Raw genomic sequence first — 17,382 nt, 5'->3', positions numbered from 1 at the left:
CATTGAATTACTTTTTTACAATTCCGTACAAATAAATTTAGCATGAGTGAAAGAGGGACTGTAATTTGAGGAGTAGAATGAGATCCTTCAGAATGAATGGAAGTTTTCTTTTAAATGACCTTAAAACATCTATTATTGGAATTATTATTTTAGTTTAGGCCATAAAAAGAGACACCATCTCCAGAAAGCCACAATAAAAATACATAGTTTCTCTTTTAGGTGAGGTCAATGAGTGTCCTCTTTATCCTTGGATATATAAGTACCAATTTTTCTATCAAATTGGCTAAATGGAAAACAGAGACAGGACTCTAAGTAGATGGGACCAGTAGGTTTTGGTGAAAAGAACCTCCCTAGTATAGGGTGAGATTTCACTCAGGCCTCTGAAGTTTAAAGAGTACAAAAGTTTGTTTGTATTCCTTGGACAATTTGGAAACAACTAAATTTAGCACCCAATTAGCAAGAACAATTAGTTAAAATTAGTTTCTCTTTTAGGTGAGGTCAGTGAATGTCTTCTATATCCTTGGACATAGAAGTACCAATTCTTTCTATCAAATTAGCTAAATGGAAAACAGAGACAGAACTCTAAGTGTATGGGACCAGTAGGTTTTGGTGAAAAGAATCTCCCTAGTATAGAGTGAGATTTCACTCAGGGTACTGAAGTTTAAAGAGTACAAAAATTTAAGGTTTGTATTCCTTGGACAATTTGGAAACAACTAGATTTGGCACTCAATTAGCAAGAACAATTAATTAAAATTAGATGTGATTTATTGTTAATGACACCAATCTGTGTTTCACTAAAATAAAGGTTCAAAACATTTTTGGAGTTGGTGTCAATCTGATGAAGATTTGTTCAGAATATTTTTTAAAGCATAAAATATATAGAATATATTTATAACAGAATATTTATCATTTTTCTGCTTGCAGAGAAATTCCCTCTCAGATCTATGTCCTCTGGGTCACAACCTCATTGAATAACAAAACACCAGTTTTTCAAAAGGAGAAAAGGGAAGAATCTGATTCCCTGCATAAGACCTATTTGTATTGATTTACACAGCCAGGCAAAATATTAGCACTGAAGCCAACTGTGTTTCTGGAGGGAGGAAGAAATAAGGGTTAGGTCCTAGGAGTGTGAAGTGGCTATATTGGAATACAACTGTCAAAATATTTTTTTGGAAAACAAGTTTCCAGACTTCCACTTAAAATTTCCAGTACTACAGTAACTAATTTTCTTTCCCACATAGGTCCACTGAATTTTTCTTGGCTCCTCTTATGATTTTCACCTTCTGAATTACTAAGGTGATAAGGATAAAATTCATACTATTCCTTTGCCTGTGGATAATATGTACTAACTGACTGTAGAAAAGTCTTAAGGGAAAGCTGGAAGCATAGGACCCCATCTAGGAAGAGTAGTGTGGATCAGTGGGAAATTATAAATAATCTAAAGCAACTAGAAGTTATATCAAAGTAGACCAGCCCTGCTTTGCATATCATGGACCACAAAGTTAGAATTCTCACTCCTGAGTTCTTGAATTCATAGATAATTAGGAGGTAAAGTAGAATAAAGTCATGTGAAGAAATCAATTACAACCCAATGGTCAATATGTGCTTTATTAAAAATTGACAGAATATTAAGTTGATCTTGAACAGAATGAATCAAAATATTAAAGCACATACAAAAGGTAAAATTAGTTACCAGAAAGCCTTTACAACATTCCATACTGATAGCATAGTGAGTGAAGGTCCACACTTCAACTACAAGCAGCCACTTCCTTAGCCACTGGTTGGCCCATGTTGAGCCCTAAGATCCCATAATATTCATTCCACAGGGAAGATGTTGGTATGGCAAGGACAAGAATGATTATGTATGGAAAGCATAGTCTAACAAAAACAATACTAGTAAACATCACAACAATTCTATAAATAGACAAATTGAGCAATCATAATTTCCTGAGAAACTTTTCAAATGTAGAAAATAGTCATACAGTTTTCAAGCCTTGTACCCAAGCTCTTTCCAGTATAGAGGTGAAAGGAAAGGGTCCCCTACATTTGTGCATGGTACAACTGTCTAATGCAGTCCATGTCCCTAACTGTATGATGACTAATATAAATATTAAAAATATATGTAAGTATACATGTGTAGTGTGCGTGTATAGGTTGTCTTAGAATATAGCTTTTTAACCGCTGTTGCCCTCCAAGGCCAAAAGATGATAGCTTCTTGTTTGTCTCTTGTTTTATCAGAGAAAGAGTGAAGAGGACAAGGGGAGAACACCCTAAAATGGCACCTTGCCTTTAGCTGGAAGAAGGCATTCCTGATACCAAGACACAAATGATAAATAAGGTAACTAGCTGAGAATATAGGCCTTGAACTGGGGATCCTCACCAACAAATAGGAGACAGAGAATTGTAACTTCATCAAAGGAAAGGTATCTCCTAAGTGGTCTAGTTACTCTTCAACCCATGTAAGATGGGATAAAGAGACTTCTTGTATGTTCATCCTCTAGACCTTTAGAATAAGCCTAGAGAGTGGTAACAGATGAAGGAACAGAGACATGGTGGTATGAACAACTCCTGATCGCATTAGTCATCATTCACATTTCCCCAAGCTGTAGAATGATGACAAAGCCCTGGATGAAGATCAAGAATTGCCCCTCTGCTCCATGACTTCCTTTAAAGCTATATATCCTGAGTAAAAGGAAGCTGAGAATCACTAACTTCCTATATATAAAGTGCAGCTGAATCAGCCTATCATGGACATTTGTGTTTTTGTCCCTAGGCTTCCATTATAGCCAGCATGTGAATAGCATTCTGTTCTGTCAAGGGCCATTTCTTAGCTAGATATACTTCGCAACTTGTATGGACACCCATCCAGGTTGACCTTATCATTTTTTTATGAGAGGGACTGGAGTCACAATTGAGTAATTAATGCTTCCAAAAGCATGGGAAGGAAGCTCAGGCAGTCTTGATGGACCTTTGGAATGATAGGCCCATATTTCCTATGGAATGCCAGGCCCGTATTTCCTTTGGATTGGGATTTTTTACTGTCAAATGTAAAAAGCCTTTGAAAAACAAAATCTCAGTTCCATTTTTCCCAACCACTTATATTCTAACAGAAGATTTTTTCTTTTTCTGCTTGCAAATTCCCTCTCAGATCTATGTCCTCTGGGTCACGACTTCATTGAACAACAAAACACCAGTTTTTCAAAAGGAGAAAAGGGAAGAATCTGCTTTCCCTTGCAAAAGATCTGTTTGTATTGATTTACACAGCCAGGCAAAACATTAGCACTGAAGCTGACTGTGTTTCTGGAGGGAGGAAGAAATGAGGGTTAGGTCGTAGGAGTGTGAGGTGGCAGGCGCAAAATCCCCCAAAAAGTCTGAGTGGGATTTTTCTCAATGTTCTCAAAATGGTTACCATTCAAGGTGAAACTGATTTTATCACTCTCATTAAAGTGACAGATTTCCAAAAGATCGATAGTGTCTTCTTCGGATTGCTTTTGTCTTAGAATATCATTTCCCTTCTTCAGTTGAATTGCAAAGGGAACGTGGTCCTTGCGTTTTCTCTTCATTCGGACATAAACTAAGTAGGTACCTTCCTTGGTGATCATCAGTGTCTGATTGCTACTTCCCTTAAAGCAAGTGGAAGGATTAAGCCAATTCCAGACATTTGTCTCTAAAGTATTGTTTCAAAAGAAGGGAAAAAAAAGGACAAAATTATTTCAGAATTCTATTATTCTCTTAGACTAAGAAATGTACATTAAGCATTTTTCAAGATGAAGAAGACTATGTAAAAATCAACTATCATTTTTATGGATGAATTTTATTTTATTCTACTGGTCCTAGGTATGGTTCCATTTTTAATAAATATTAAATAAATATTAATTAGCTAATTAAGAAATAAATAAATGAAGGGCACCCACATGAGTAGAAGCTGTTTTTTTTTGTCTTAAAAATGTATAAATCAGATTACAATTCATTTCTCATGACTGAGAAGTACTCAGGAAATGGAGTAGTAAGAGAGGGCTAAGACAAATTTTAGTTAATTGACCTTCTTGAGCTTCACTTTCCTCATCTGGAAAATGGATTCTTAGATTTAGATCTGGAAGGAATTTTCGTGGTCATCTCCTCCAACCTTATCATTTTACAAATGAGGAAACTGAAGCTCATTACCTTAGTTCATGTCTTTATCTCCTCTTCCTTCTCAGCTGTCTCACAGAATCCCTTATATCCTTCAAGAATCAGTTTAAGTACTGTGACCTTTTACATGTAGATTTCCCATCTGAACTTCTTTCTAATTATTCTCTACATACTGAAATACATACATGTTGTCTCTCATGCCAGGAATATTAATTTTTTGAGAACAGAGACTGATTTATATTTTTGTATCCCCAAAGCCTAACATATAACAAATGCTTATTTAATGCTTATCAATTGATTAAATAAATGACTTGCCTAAGACATAGTAACACAGATGATACTGTTATTTTTTCTAGATCCAAAAGCAAACACTCTTGTTTTTTACCATTTAGGATGTCAAAATTGCACAGTAGAAAGAGTGCTAGGTTTAAACTCAGGGATATCAGCATTCAAATCCCACCTTACGTGTCTATTATCTATATAACCTATGTAACTATTACCTACATAACAAGAATCTATGCAATAAATATATTCTTAGAAAAAATAGGTTTTGTCCCAGGTTATAAAGACATGTTGAGTTAAAATATCTTGGCTACTGACACTGTGTGACCTTAGGCATTATAAAATCTAGAGCTCAGATTTCCCATTTGCAAAATGATAAGAGTTGGACTACATGGCTTTTGAGGCAGGGAAAAGAATAAGCATTTGTATAGCACCTACTATGTACCAAACACAATTTTGTTGTTGTTGTTAACAACATGCTACTCTTTGTTACTCATTTTTATGAAGTTTTCTTGGCAAAGATACTGAAATGGTTTTCCATTTCCTTCTCCAAAGTTCCCATTTTACAGCTGAATAATCTGAGGCAAACAAAGATTAAGTGACTTGCCCAAGGATACACAGTTAATAAGTATCTAAATCCTTATTTGAACTCAGGCCTTTCTGATCCCATTCACTGCACCATCTGCCTGCCTCTGAGGTCCCTTTCAACTCTGGGATGGGGACCTTCAAGATTTATACAAATTTAACTCACAAGGCTATTGTGAAAAAAAGCCTTATAAGACAGGGAATGGTGCCAGAACTAGATCCCTGGATTTCTTCTCCTCTCCTCTAATATTGTCTATCTTTGGATAAACAGAGTAAAGAGGAAGGGGTGGGAATAGTCTAATGCACTCACCAGTTGCTGTTGTCTTGGTGTCTAAAACTGCTCGAGCCCAACAATTATCCGGAGCCTGCAGAGTAGGAAAAAAAAAGACATCCTGGGTCAGCAGAGGTGGCCAGGTCAATCCACTTTGCTGACTGAATTGCGGTATGAAATCAAATAGGCTGATAAATGGATCTTATTTTTGTATGCCGAAAGTAGGATGAGTTGTCTTGTAACCCTGGCAATAACCTCTCATCAAGTGGTCTTCAAGTGATGAGTATTATGGAGAAGATTTTTCAATTATGAGTTGAACTAGGCAACTAGGTATCACAAAGAATGTAGCATGCTACATGCTACATGCAATCAAAAAGACCCGTCCTCAGACAATTACTAGGTGTGTGACCCTGGACAAGTCACTTAACCCTGTTTGCCTCAGTTTTCTCATCTGTAAAATGAGCTGGAGAACAAAAAATGGCAAACCACTCCAGTATCTTTGCCAAGAAAATCCTGAATGGGGTCACAAAAAGCTGCACACAACTGATAATGACTTGAACTAGATAGCCCTTTTTCAGAGCTAATAAGTCTATATTCTCTATGGACATATGGTTAATATTTGAGGCAGAGATTAAAGATTTAAAAAGCCCTCTAAAATATAAACTATTGCTATTTCCTCCTCCTTCTTGATTTTCTAAATGGAAATACCTATAACTCCAAGCCATTTCTCTTCTTTTTTTCAAGTTTATCTACCTATCACTTATTTCATGGACTTGCTCTAAGTGGAATTTGCCAAGATTTTCTTTGGTGAGGTGATGCAAGGGGGAGGAATGTGATTTGGAATTGCCCATTTCACTATGTATGATACACGTATCATCGCTATAGTCTATTGATGGATTACTTTGCTGCTCCTGTATGTGACATTCTACCCAGTGTCCTATATCTTTGTGTTGGCTATTCCTCATACTAGGTTACACTTCCTTTCTATCTGACAGTAAAGCTGTCTTCAAGATTCTATTAAGTACCACCTCCTATAGTAGGCTTATCTCGATCTCCCTAGTTGTTACTGCTCTCCAAGACCCCAATCACTGTTGAGAATTAAGCTCTATGAAGGCAGATACCATTGCATTTTTTTAGTCTGTGTCTCCATTATCTGCTAAATGATAAATATTTAATAAGTGAATCATAGAATCAATAATTTAGGAAGAACTTTTGAGGCTTTCAAATCCAACCATCTCATTTTCAGATGAGGAAACAGATCAAATGACTTTCTTGGTATTACAGAGTTAATGTGTCCAAAGTGGGATTTTAATGTGTTCCTCTTAACTCCATACCATTCTCCTACCTATTCCACGCTGCCTCTCAAAGATGAATTTGGCTATATTGATTCCATTTTAGAGCCCAAGGGAAGCAGATTCTTCTTGCCTTTTTCCTGAATACTTTCAGTTGTCTCACATTGGAAAAAAAAAAAAACTACTAGTTCACTGAAAACACTTCCATGTTCAAAACCTAGTTGCTCTCCAAGGTCCCTTACAACTTGAAAATGCTGTAACACTATGATCCATTCAGAAGAAAGTAACGGCTTACATTTACCTATCATCTGATGATTTACAATGTGTTTTCTTCACAATGAACCTTTTACTAAGGCAATTCATGTATTATTATCTCCATTTTACAACCAAAGAAATCTAAACTCAGAGCATTTAAATAATTTTTCTGTAGTCACACAACTGATTAATAGGTATGCTGTCTTTTCAAAATAATAATAGTAAATTCCATATAGAACTTTAAGGCTTGTAGAGCACTTTGCAGAAATCTCATTTGCTACTTCTAATAGCTTTGTGATTTAGACTCTGTTGGTATTCTTATCTTTATTTTATAGATAAGGAAAGTGAGACTCGAAGAGATAGTATATATCTAACTCAGCATCACGTAACTAGTAAATATAAGAGGTGGAATCTGAACTCAAGTCTTTTTCTGGCTCCACATCCAGCTTGCTTTCCTTTATACCATCTTGCCTGTCAAGGTAAAATGAGACAGCATTGTATCAATTCTGGAAACAGAGGACATAGATTCAAATCTTAGTTGTTACTTACTATCTTTGCAACCCTGGGCAAATCAAGTAACTATCTTCTGCCATGGCCAGGAATGTGAAACATTACTGGTATTTTTATATTTAGAGATGTATGAGAGAGAGAGAAATGGGTTTTTCTGAGGTTATTTTCTTCTTCCTTTGTTTTTTTAAAAAATTATTTATTATATTGATTAGTCATGAGCCACAAAAATACTTGGAGAAATTTAAGCTGTGTATTTTTTTTTCAAAAAAATATGATTCATTCACTTTAGAACTTCCTTAAATTTCCTTCTTTCAATCCATGGCATATGACTTAAATGTTGTGTGTTGTGTCCTTTCTGTTCATAGTAAGTATCCTCAGAAATAAGAAGATCCAATCCAGTCAAGCTATGTCTCAAAAATACTTTTCGCTTTCTATTTAATTTGGGGTCACAGTCAATGAAAATGCTTCTAAGATCAGGCTAAACAACAGATAACACCCAGACTAAAACCTCAACTTCTATGGACCTAGCCTGGGCAGGTGACCAATAGTTCATTTGGATCATCTGGATAAGTGGCATGATTATCAGGCATTAACAGGCATTATAATCAACGGGCATTGATACTTCCCTTCTGCTCTATAAAGTTTTCCCTGACTTTTCCAGACTAATGTGATCTTTCTCATTTTTTTTAAATTTTGACTGTTCTTTTCAAAGATTAGATGACATTAACCTTCAAGTTGAGAGGAGACTTTAAGATCTAAGTGACCTTCCCATGCTTTATTTTACAGATGAAAAAACTGAGACCCATTGAATTGCACTGCCTTAATTATCCTTTCACATCAACATGTCATCAACTTCACCAGATTCATTCATTTGTCCATTCATGCAATAAGCTTTTAAGTACTTACTATAAATATGGTACTGTTTATAAATTAATACTCTTTATAAATTAATAGATCTAATAGGGCAAATAATGCATCTTTTTTTCTATGACCTTAAGCACCATAACTTAATGCCTGTACAAAGTAATTCATTGCACCTGTCATTCTTCCAGATAAGAATTTCGAATTTATCAGTCCACAAATATCTTTTCCAAGTCTTATCTACACTAAGCCATACTACTGCAAGAAATTAATGATGTTAACATTCTTTCTGGTTGAGAAATGATTAGATGGGGAAGTGGTCAATGGGACAACTAACTGGACGGATGAAGCTGCATCTCTTGCCATAGTTTCCCAACATCTGTTGAGAATTAGTTATTTAGTGACATCATGCTTGATTTAACTCAAAACGGATAGTAACCAATTCTGACATTAAATCCCACCAATTATGTGCTATATAGTAAAGGAAGATTGGATTTCAATTTATTTTTTAAAAATCCTCACATTTCTTCATTTTACCTACCTTTCATACTGCTGAAAAAAGCAAGAGGATAATGATAATAATAATAGTAGTAGTAATTAATAATAACTATTTTAACAATGACAATAAAAATTGTATTTTTTTTCTTACCTTAGAATGAAGGAAGAAATAAATACTAGAAGCAAGCATTGACAGACCAAACACTATGCTTCCACAAATGACCCATAGCTTCTTGGAAGACCTTTCTGAATCTTGAAATTCCATACCTCTCTCTAAGAGGTTGACTGAATTTTCCATCTGTGTCATTCTCACCTATTGTAAAGAAAATAACTTATGGCAGAGAGATTTTATAGTGATGGGTGAATCTCCTCAGCCTGAGGTCGACTGGTCCTGGGATTGCACTGGCTTTTGTAGTATTATGGAAATGACATGGTGGGAGTAGAAGGCGGAGCTTTCACTGTCAGTTGGAAAATGATACAAAACAATCTCCCTGTGAAACTTACAAGGAGCTGACTCTCATTTGGCCAAAAGCCATGTGTCTGAAGGCGGTTTGCAGTCAGCCAACACAAACACTGAAGAAAAGAGCACGCGCATTTACAACACACACACACACACACACACACACACCAGAAAGGAAGTTCAAATAAGTGAAAATCTCGGGAAGGAAGTATTCTAGAATATGCAACTTCTGAGTTTGAAATCTCTGTCACATTTAGATGATTTGTTAACCAAGAAATCATTATTGCAATTAAGTCATTCCTACTATGGACACATGTTTAACATGATTGTACATGTATAGCCTATATTGGATTGCTTGCTAAAGTCTTAGAGAGGAGGGAGGGAAGGGATACAGAAAGAAAAATTTGGAACTCCTCCCCTTTACAAAAATGAATGTTGAAAGCTATTTTTACATGAAATTGGAAAAAAATAAAATAATATTAAGTGCAAGAAAAAAAGAAAGGATTTTAAAAAAGAAATAAAGAAGGAAGTCATTCTTGCTCCAAACATTACATGTGCTTCTGGGGGAAAAAAATTTATAAAAAAGAGAAAAAAAATCATTCATTGAAGCACCAACTCCATTGTCTTTAAAGAGCAATAATAATATTAATTAATCATTAACCAATTAGTCAACATCAGTAATTCATCAAGTTCAATTCTCTTATTTTTTCCCACCCTCTACATTCAGATTCAAATATAATCAGCCAAATATCAGTCTATAGGCATTTATTGAGCATCTACTATGTGCCAGGCACTCTATAAGTGCTGCCAGAAATGTCCAAAGCTAGCAATCCTTCAGAGCTGAACTTCTATACCCTTCCCAAAACTAAAAAGATGAAGTTAAAAATCATTCAATCAAATTAAGATTAAGAATACTATCAAATATTCCTCAGAGTCCTAGAAATGAATGTGGACCCTAGGGCTGTGGCGCAGCACCAAAACTAAAGAAACTTGACTATAAGTAAATCCCTCACCTCTAAATGCCTCTGGGATGGGTTTTTTTTTCATCTCTTAAAGACAAAGGTTTTGCAGAATTTATACAAGTATTTATGAAGCACGACTCATACACAGAAATGGAGGTTGTTTTACTTTAATTAAATTAAAACCGGACAATTTTGAACATTTTTTGTGTTCTTCGCATACCATTTTAGTTAACTATTATTATAAAATCTCCCTCTATGAGGGCAAGTACTTGTGCTATTATTGCAAGCCCCAAAGTGCACAGATAACTATCTCACATAAAACCATTATGCATCTCCCAAAGCAATGATCATGTTCAGGATTTATAGTTCTATGTCCACATGTCTTATTACATATGTTTTATTCCTCCTATTTTATATCATACCTAAAAATGAAAGAATATTAACGTCCCTTGAGGAAAAGTGTTAAATTAAACCAAGGTAAAAATATTTCTACTTCTAGCAACCTATTAAAAATTTGGTTGATATCTCAGGGTCTTTCTGTCTTCTAAGAAGTTATTATGCTCTATTTCCCTAACTCATGTACCATCTCTTACCTGGAAACAAAGTTTTTCCCCAAATTGCTATTTATCCATCCCTTTCCAAATCTATTCTTTCTCCTTCCCCTACTCTCTTTTCTCACACCTGTAGGCATTTTCCTAAGTTATTCAAATGACAAGCTGTTAAAAATGTTAACATACTAACTTCTCTTGCCTCTAGCCAAGGTGAATCTAAAAATAAGCCTTCCTACACAGTCTGATTACATGATGAAGAAATTTGTTGGTTGTTTATGTAGAAGGGAGTTAGCCTTTGACATTTAGGAGGTGGGGAAAAACATACAGGTCCTAAGAGGAGTACATTCCAGACTAAAATTTCCATGACATAGATCTCCAAAAATGAATGAAGTATCAATCTGAAGCTAGTAAAAATATGAAGGTCACATACTTTTGAAGTCTTCCTGAGATTCCCCAGTAATGAGTAATGTAAGGTACATTTTACTCTTGATTATCAAATTTGCACCTGCCATATCATAGGGAATAGGAATTAGATGCCCCAAGGCAATCTTACAGATCATTGAATCCCATTTCCTTGACTTTATAGATAAGATTCTGAGGTTTAAAGAAAAAATAACATATATATGGATTTTTTTTTATTTCTCAATCTTTCAATTATGTCTGACTCTTCATGGCTCCATTTGAGTTTTTCTTGGCAAAGATAGTAAAGTGGTTTGCCATTTCTTTCTCCAGCTCATTTGACAAATGAGGAAACTGAGGCAAATTGGATTAAGTGACTAGCCCAGGGTCAAACAGTTAGTGAGCATCTGAAGCCAGATTTGAACTTACTCTAGAACTGGAATTCTATCCATTGTAGCAGTTCCATATATATATATAGATACACAGATAAATAACAAGACTGAGATTTGAACTCAAGTATTGGGATCACAAACTTTACCTTTTGTGATATACCTTTTACCTACATTTGATTACTATTCAGGCACATCAAGATGAATGAATCAATAAACATTTATTAAATGTCTACATGTATGAGGTCTTGTATCAAATGCTTGAAATACAAAAAAAAAAGAAAAAAAAAAGACCAAAGACAGAGAAATGAATGTAAAATTAGATCTTATCAAATTAAATGCCATAAAAAGTAACAGTTGGGGACAGTTAGTTGACACAGTAGATACAACCCCAGCTCTGGAGTCAGAACTTGAGTTCAAATCTGGCATGTGGCATTTGCTAATTGTGTGACCCCGGGCAAATCTCTTAATCTCAATTGCTTCCAAGACATTGCTGCCTCACCTCCAAAATCTTTAATAGCCCCACTTGTCTACCAAGTTGACATTCAAAGACTCATTAGAAAAAACCTTGATGTAGACAAAGATTAAAGGCAAAAGACAAAAGGGATGACATAGGATGAGATGAATAGATAATGTCATGGAAGCCAGAAACATGATCTTGAACAGACTTTGAGAGATAGTGGAAGATAGAAGGCCCTGGAAAGCTATGTTCTATACAAGTCACAGTCAGACATGACTGAACAACATTGCCATTCAAAGATATGACCACCTTCTACCTTTTGAGTCACATTCCGCCACTACTCTTGCATATGTGCTCCACATAACCTCTTCTCCAGATAAATTGAACTTCTTCCTATTTGTGGGACATAAAACATACTATCTCACCTCCAAAGTTTTGTTCTTGCTTTTACCAAGTCTGGAATGTCCCTCCTTTCCTATCTTCCACAATCCGATTCTCCACTTCAAAAGTCTACCCAACTTTCAGTCTATTTCCAAGTCCATGTCTTTAATGAAATCTTTTCTGATTTCCCCTCAGTATGAGAGCAGTGACCAGAACCAGGTCTCTGGGATTTGGTCCATTGTGAATTACTGATACTCCAAGCTCCATCTCCCAAAATCATCTCCACTTCATGGTGAGGCATCAGAGCAGTCAGCATTCAAGTATCAAAACATCACAGGTTTAGAGTTAGAAAAGTTCTTTGAAGTCCTCTAGTCCAACCTTCTTTTTTACAGTTGAGAAAACAGTGGCCAAAAAAAATTTAAGCAATCAATCTAAGATTGCACAAGGAAAAAAGGAAACAAACATTTATTGAGAGCCTAATAAGCTAAGTGCTAAATATCTCAATATCTCAAAAAAGCACTGTGCTAAGTGCTTTACAAATATTATCTCAAATAGGTATTATTATTCTCATTTCATAGTTCAGGAATCTAGACTGAGAAATGTTAAATGATCTGTCCAGAGTCACAGAGATAGTAACTATCCAGGAGTCAAAAGAACCTGAATTCAAATCTGGCTTTAGATACTGACTAGCTGTGTGACCCTGGGCAAGTCACTTAACCACAATTGTCTTTAAAAAAAAAAATCTATTATTAAAAAAAAAAATACTGCCTTTATTGTTTCTAATGACACAAGCCATTACTTAGCATTTCAAATGATGATGTTTAAAACATAATGAAGCTAAGTGGCACAGTGCATAGAGTGCCAGGCCTGAAATCAGGAAAACTTGAATTAAAATCTGATCTCAGAAACTTATTAGTTGGGTGATCCTTGGCAAATCACTTAATCCTGTTTGCCCCAGTATCTTCAGCTGTAAAAAACTGGAGAAGAAAATGGAAAACCATTGTAGTATCTTTGCTGAGAAAAGCCCAAAATGGCTTATAAAAAGGTGGGCATTATTTAAATGACAATTTATATTTTTATCGTAGTAAGTCTATTTATTTATTTATTTTTGCTGAGGCAATTGGGGTTAAGTGACTTGCCCAGGATCACAGCCAGGAAGTGTTATGTATCTAGAGACCAGATTTGAACTCAGGTCCTCCTGACTTCAGGGTTGGTGCTCTATCCTCTACATCAACTAGCTGCCCCTAGTTTATTTATTTTTAATACATGTTGCTTTATGAATCACGTTGGGAGAGAAAAATCAGAGCAAAAGGGAAAAAGCATGGGAGAGATAAAAAACAGAAAAAGAGAGGGAGAAAGAGAGCATGAGAGAGAAAGAAGTGAACCAGCATGTGTTAATTTACATTCAGTGTCCTTAGATTTTTTCCTGAATGCAGATGGCATTTTCTGTCCAAAGTTTATTGGAATTGTTTTGGTCACTGAATCGCTGAGAAGAATCAAGCCTTTCACAGTTGATCATTGCACATTCTTCTTGTTGTTGTGTACAATGTATTCCTGATTCTGCTTGTTTTGTTCAGCATCAGTTTGTGTAAATCTTTCCAGGCCTTTCTATAATCAGCTTGCTATCATTTTTATAGAACAATAATATTACATTATCTTCATGTACCATAGCTTCTTCAGCCATTATCTAATTGATTAAATGACAATTTATATAATGACAACTTGTTTTTTTCAAAATAGATTCTGTTGTCATAAGTCAGAATTTGAAACTCAGAGAAACATTGCCTAACCACTTTTGTCACTTCTTTGGGCTATTTTATCTGTTAATGACAAAAAGATACGAGGAATTTTAGATAATTTCATTAGAAATGTTTTGGTTTATACTAGCAAAGGCAAGTTCGCAGTGAATTTTATGGTGAGTTTTGAAAAGTAAGAGATATAGAAAGAACTCACCCCCAAATGAAGTGGAAGTTCTGTGGATGTAGCAGAACAATGATCAAATTACTTTTGTGATTGAATCCATCATTAAACTAGCACCTAGGACCAGAATGGAGAATTCCAACAGGCCTGGCCCTTCTAGTGTTAAGTGCTTACTATATTCCAGGGATTGTGCTAAAATCTGGGAATACAAAGAAAAGCAAACACGGAATCCTTGCTCTTAAGAATGGAAGGGAAATGTCACATACATAACTTACCTCTCAAATGAAAAACCTGATCTTTTGCTGTGAGTCTCAGATGCATGGTGTTCTGCAAATCTTGAAATTCTCTATAAAGGCTGGCTAATAGTTTAATGTGTTCTGTCCAATAGAATGACAAGCATTTCAATCTATGTATGTGACTGTGGAATCCCTAAAAAGTCAATATTCATTCATTCAATGACTGACATAGTAAACTCAAGTGCCAATCCAAATAATTTGAATCTCAAAATCTTATCAAGAAGTAAACAGATTAGGTCAGAGGGTCAAGTAAGCTACATTCCACCATGATTTTTTCTAATAGCTTTTATTAAATATTTTACATTTATGGTGAACATGATTTTGAATGAAACCCATACAAATGTTAATTCACAACTTTGGGTCATGTTATCTTCTGACTTTAATTATTAAGATTTCATAATCTTTAAGGGAATTTTGGTTGCATCACAGCTGACAAACCCAATAACACTTCCATCAAGAATATCTGGTGACTTCCTTAGAAGTCAAATACAGGAAAAGAAAAAATAGTATATCTTGAATTTCCCATGATATCCTGAAGAGAAAAAAAAAAAAAAACACCTTCTATAGGGAAATGACTCAGACTTTCATCCAAGTTATTAAAGAAGTCAATCAACAATTCAATTGAATTCAACTAAACAAATATTTTTGAGGGCCTAGAACCTTTAAGGTTGCATGCCAAGACATGCAATGATTAGTAAGAAAAATGCAGTTCCTTCTTTCTAGGACTTTACAAACCAGTAGGACAGATAAGCAAAGTGGTAGGCAGAATATGTAAATGACACTACAGATGGCTGAAGTTCTCTCACTGAGGACTGCCTAATGGAGTCATCATTCTGGGTCACTGATCCTGTAATGAAGGAATCATAGATCTTAGAAATAGTAAAATAGTTGAAGCAAATGTATGACAAGAGGATTAGTCATGATCAATTGATACAATTACATAAGGGTCCTATCTATAAAATAACTGGCAACTCCAGGAACAAATAGTCATAGATCAAGACTTTTTTTTTTTTTTGGAGCTGAATTTTGTCATTATTTGGCTGAGATACCTTGGATAGATCAATATGGCCTCCTCACACTCCAGTTTCCTTCTCTATGAAATGGGGATAGTGGATTTTTTTGTTGGAAACTTCAGAATGAGAAAGAATCACAGAAGAACCAAATTGGAAGGGAGCAGAGGTCATTTAGCCCAGTCATATTAGAACATATTAGAACAATATTAGAACAATAACACAAGGCATTACATAACATTTAGTTTATTACTATTGTGGATAATGACAGTAATAATGCCTAAATAATAGATAATAATTAAATAATTAAGAAGCAATATGTTGTAATAAATAGAGAACTGGTTTCAGAAGAGCCAAGTTCAAATCCTACTTTGACAACACACCAATTGTGTGTGATGTTGGCCAGATCATTTAACTCCTCAGTGACTCCAGGCAATTCTAACATTACAAGTTTTAGAGAATGTTCCAGCCTGCGTGGTAGAAAGAGTTTTCTCATCCAGGGGTTCCCTGTGCCAATAAAATCATAAGCCCAAGCCCTGTCCCCAATGAAATGATTAATAATATAAACCAGGTGTGTTTTGTTTGCTTTTTAAAATCTACCAATCTGGCACATTTACTTTTTTATTATTCTCTTTGAAGAACTTTGTAATTAATTGTGTGACACAGGTGACACTGACATAGGACCTCTCAGCATGGTATACCTTCGTCAAAATAGATGCTGTTGCAGGCTGATTTCAGAAAAACCTAGAAACAGTTACATGAATTGATGCTAAGTGAAGTAAGTGGAACCAAGAAAATATTGTGCATAGTAACAACAAGATTATGTGATCATCAACCATGATAGACTTGGGTGTTTTCAACAATGAGGTGATTCAAGGCAATTCCCATAGACTTGTGATGGAAAGTGTCACCTACACGCAGAGAAAATTATACACACTGAATGTGGATTAAAGCATAGTTTTTCATGCTTTTTGTTGTTCGTTTTTTCTTTCTCATGTTTTTTCTTTTTTGATTTGGTTTTTCTTGTGCAATATGATAAATATGGAAATAGGTTTAGGAGAATTGCACGTGTTTAATTTATATTGAATTGTTTGCTGTCTTGGGGAGAGAATGGATTGAGAAGAGAGAAAAATTTGGAATACAAGGTTCTGCAAAGGTGAAAACTATCTTAGCATGTATATGGAAAAATTAAATACTATTAAAAATTAAAACAAAAAAAGAAGATGCTGTATTCTGTAAGCATAGTATTTTGGTAGCTCAAGAGAAACTTAAGGTGCACAAATTTAGAGAATCCACCCCAAATGTTCTCATGGATTATTTATGTCCAAGCTATAGTAGAACATTCTGAGCTCATATTGGTCTGATCAATCACAGCTGACAGATAAGTCAGGATGTAGCAATTGTCTACATTTCAATCATAATTTTAGAAGATAGACAATTCATCTTAGAGAGTAGAATGATGAAAAGGGGAATTGTAAAGAAGTTGCCAACTTGCATGAGTAGAAGTTTCCACTTCCGGGAGTTTCCTACTCCAAAGACATCACCAGTTTAGACCCTGTTCCTATTGATTTCTCTGGATTCTCATAACCAAATTATCCACATATTTACATATATATGTATATACATATATGCACCTGTAGCACTTTGCCAATATTGAAATATCACATAAACATCAGCGAATATTGCTATTTCCAAAGAAAAGTTCAAAAAGAGTTCCTGCCCTCAAGGGGTTTATATTCTACTTATTGATGACAAGTTATAAGATTTGTCATGGACAAATCTCAGAAGTGCAATCTAAGAATTGACTCTCATTCTCAAATTTTATCCCTCATCCCATATGCCATCTTTCTTCTGACAGATTGCAGTAAA

The 17,382-nt window shown here is 35.1% G+C and overlaps 1 protein-coding gene and 1 non-coding gene across 2 annotated transcripts; one reads left to right on the top strand and one right to left on the bottom strand.

Moving 5' to 3' along the window:
• Positions 1-3,323: 3,323 nt before the first annotated feature.
• On the bottom strand, positions 3,324-9,030 carry LOC127560242 (tumor necrosis factor ligand superfamily member 18-like). Its single transcript, XM_051994665.1, has 3 exons — positions 8,837-9,030; positions 5,309-5,363; positions 3,324-3,667 (listed from the first exon to the last, which is right to left on the bottom strand). Exons 1-3 carry the CDS (start codon positions 8,990-8,992, stop codon positions 3,324-3,326), a joined length of 555 nt encoding a protein of 184 aa, XP_051850625.1. The 5' UTR covers positions 8,993-9,030.
• A 6,273-nt stretch (positions 9,031-15,303) lies between these two features.
• Positions 15,304-15,380, top strand: LOC127563663 (small nucleolar RNA SNORD66). Its single transcript, XR_007954101.1, has one exon. It is a non-coding gene; the product is annotated as a small nucleolar RNA SNORD66 (small nucleolar RNA).
• Positions 15,381-17,382: the final 2,002 nt, after the last annotated feature.

This window comes from Antechinus flavipes, chromosome 4, assembly GCF_016432865.1.
Source record: "Antechinus flavipes isolate AdamAnt ecotype Samford, QLD, Australia chromosome 4, AdamAnt_v2, whole genome shotgun sequence".
Lineage (NCBI taxonomy): Eukaryota > Metazoa > Chordata > Mammalia > Dasyuromorphia > Dasyuridae > Antechinus > Antechinus flavipes.
Note: the sequence above shows the minus strand (reverse complement) of the source record. Positions and strands in the feature narration are given on the sequence as shown.

Bases quoted from the DNA above. Each gene is read 5' to 3' on its own strand.
- LOC127560242 (XM_051994665.1), bottom strand. From the start codon at position 8,992: ATGACACAGATGGAAAATTCAGTCAACCTCTTAGAGAGAGGTATGGAA. The intron at 5,364-8,836 runs GTAAGAAAAAAA...CCTACTCTGCAG, and splicing joins ATTTCTTCCTTCATTCTAAG to GCTCCGGATAATTGTTGGGC. The intron at 3,668-5,308 runs GTGAGTGCATTA...ACAATACTTTAG, and splicing joins CACCAAGACAACAGCAACTG to AGACAAATGTCTGGAATTGG.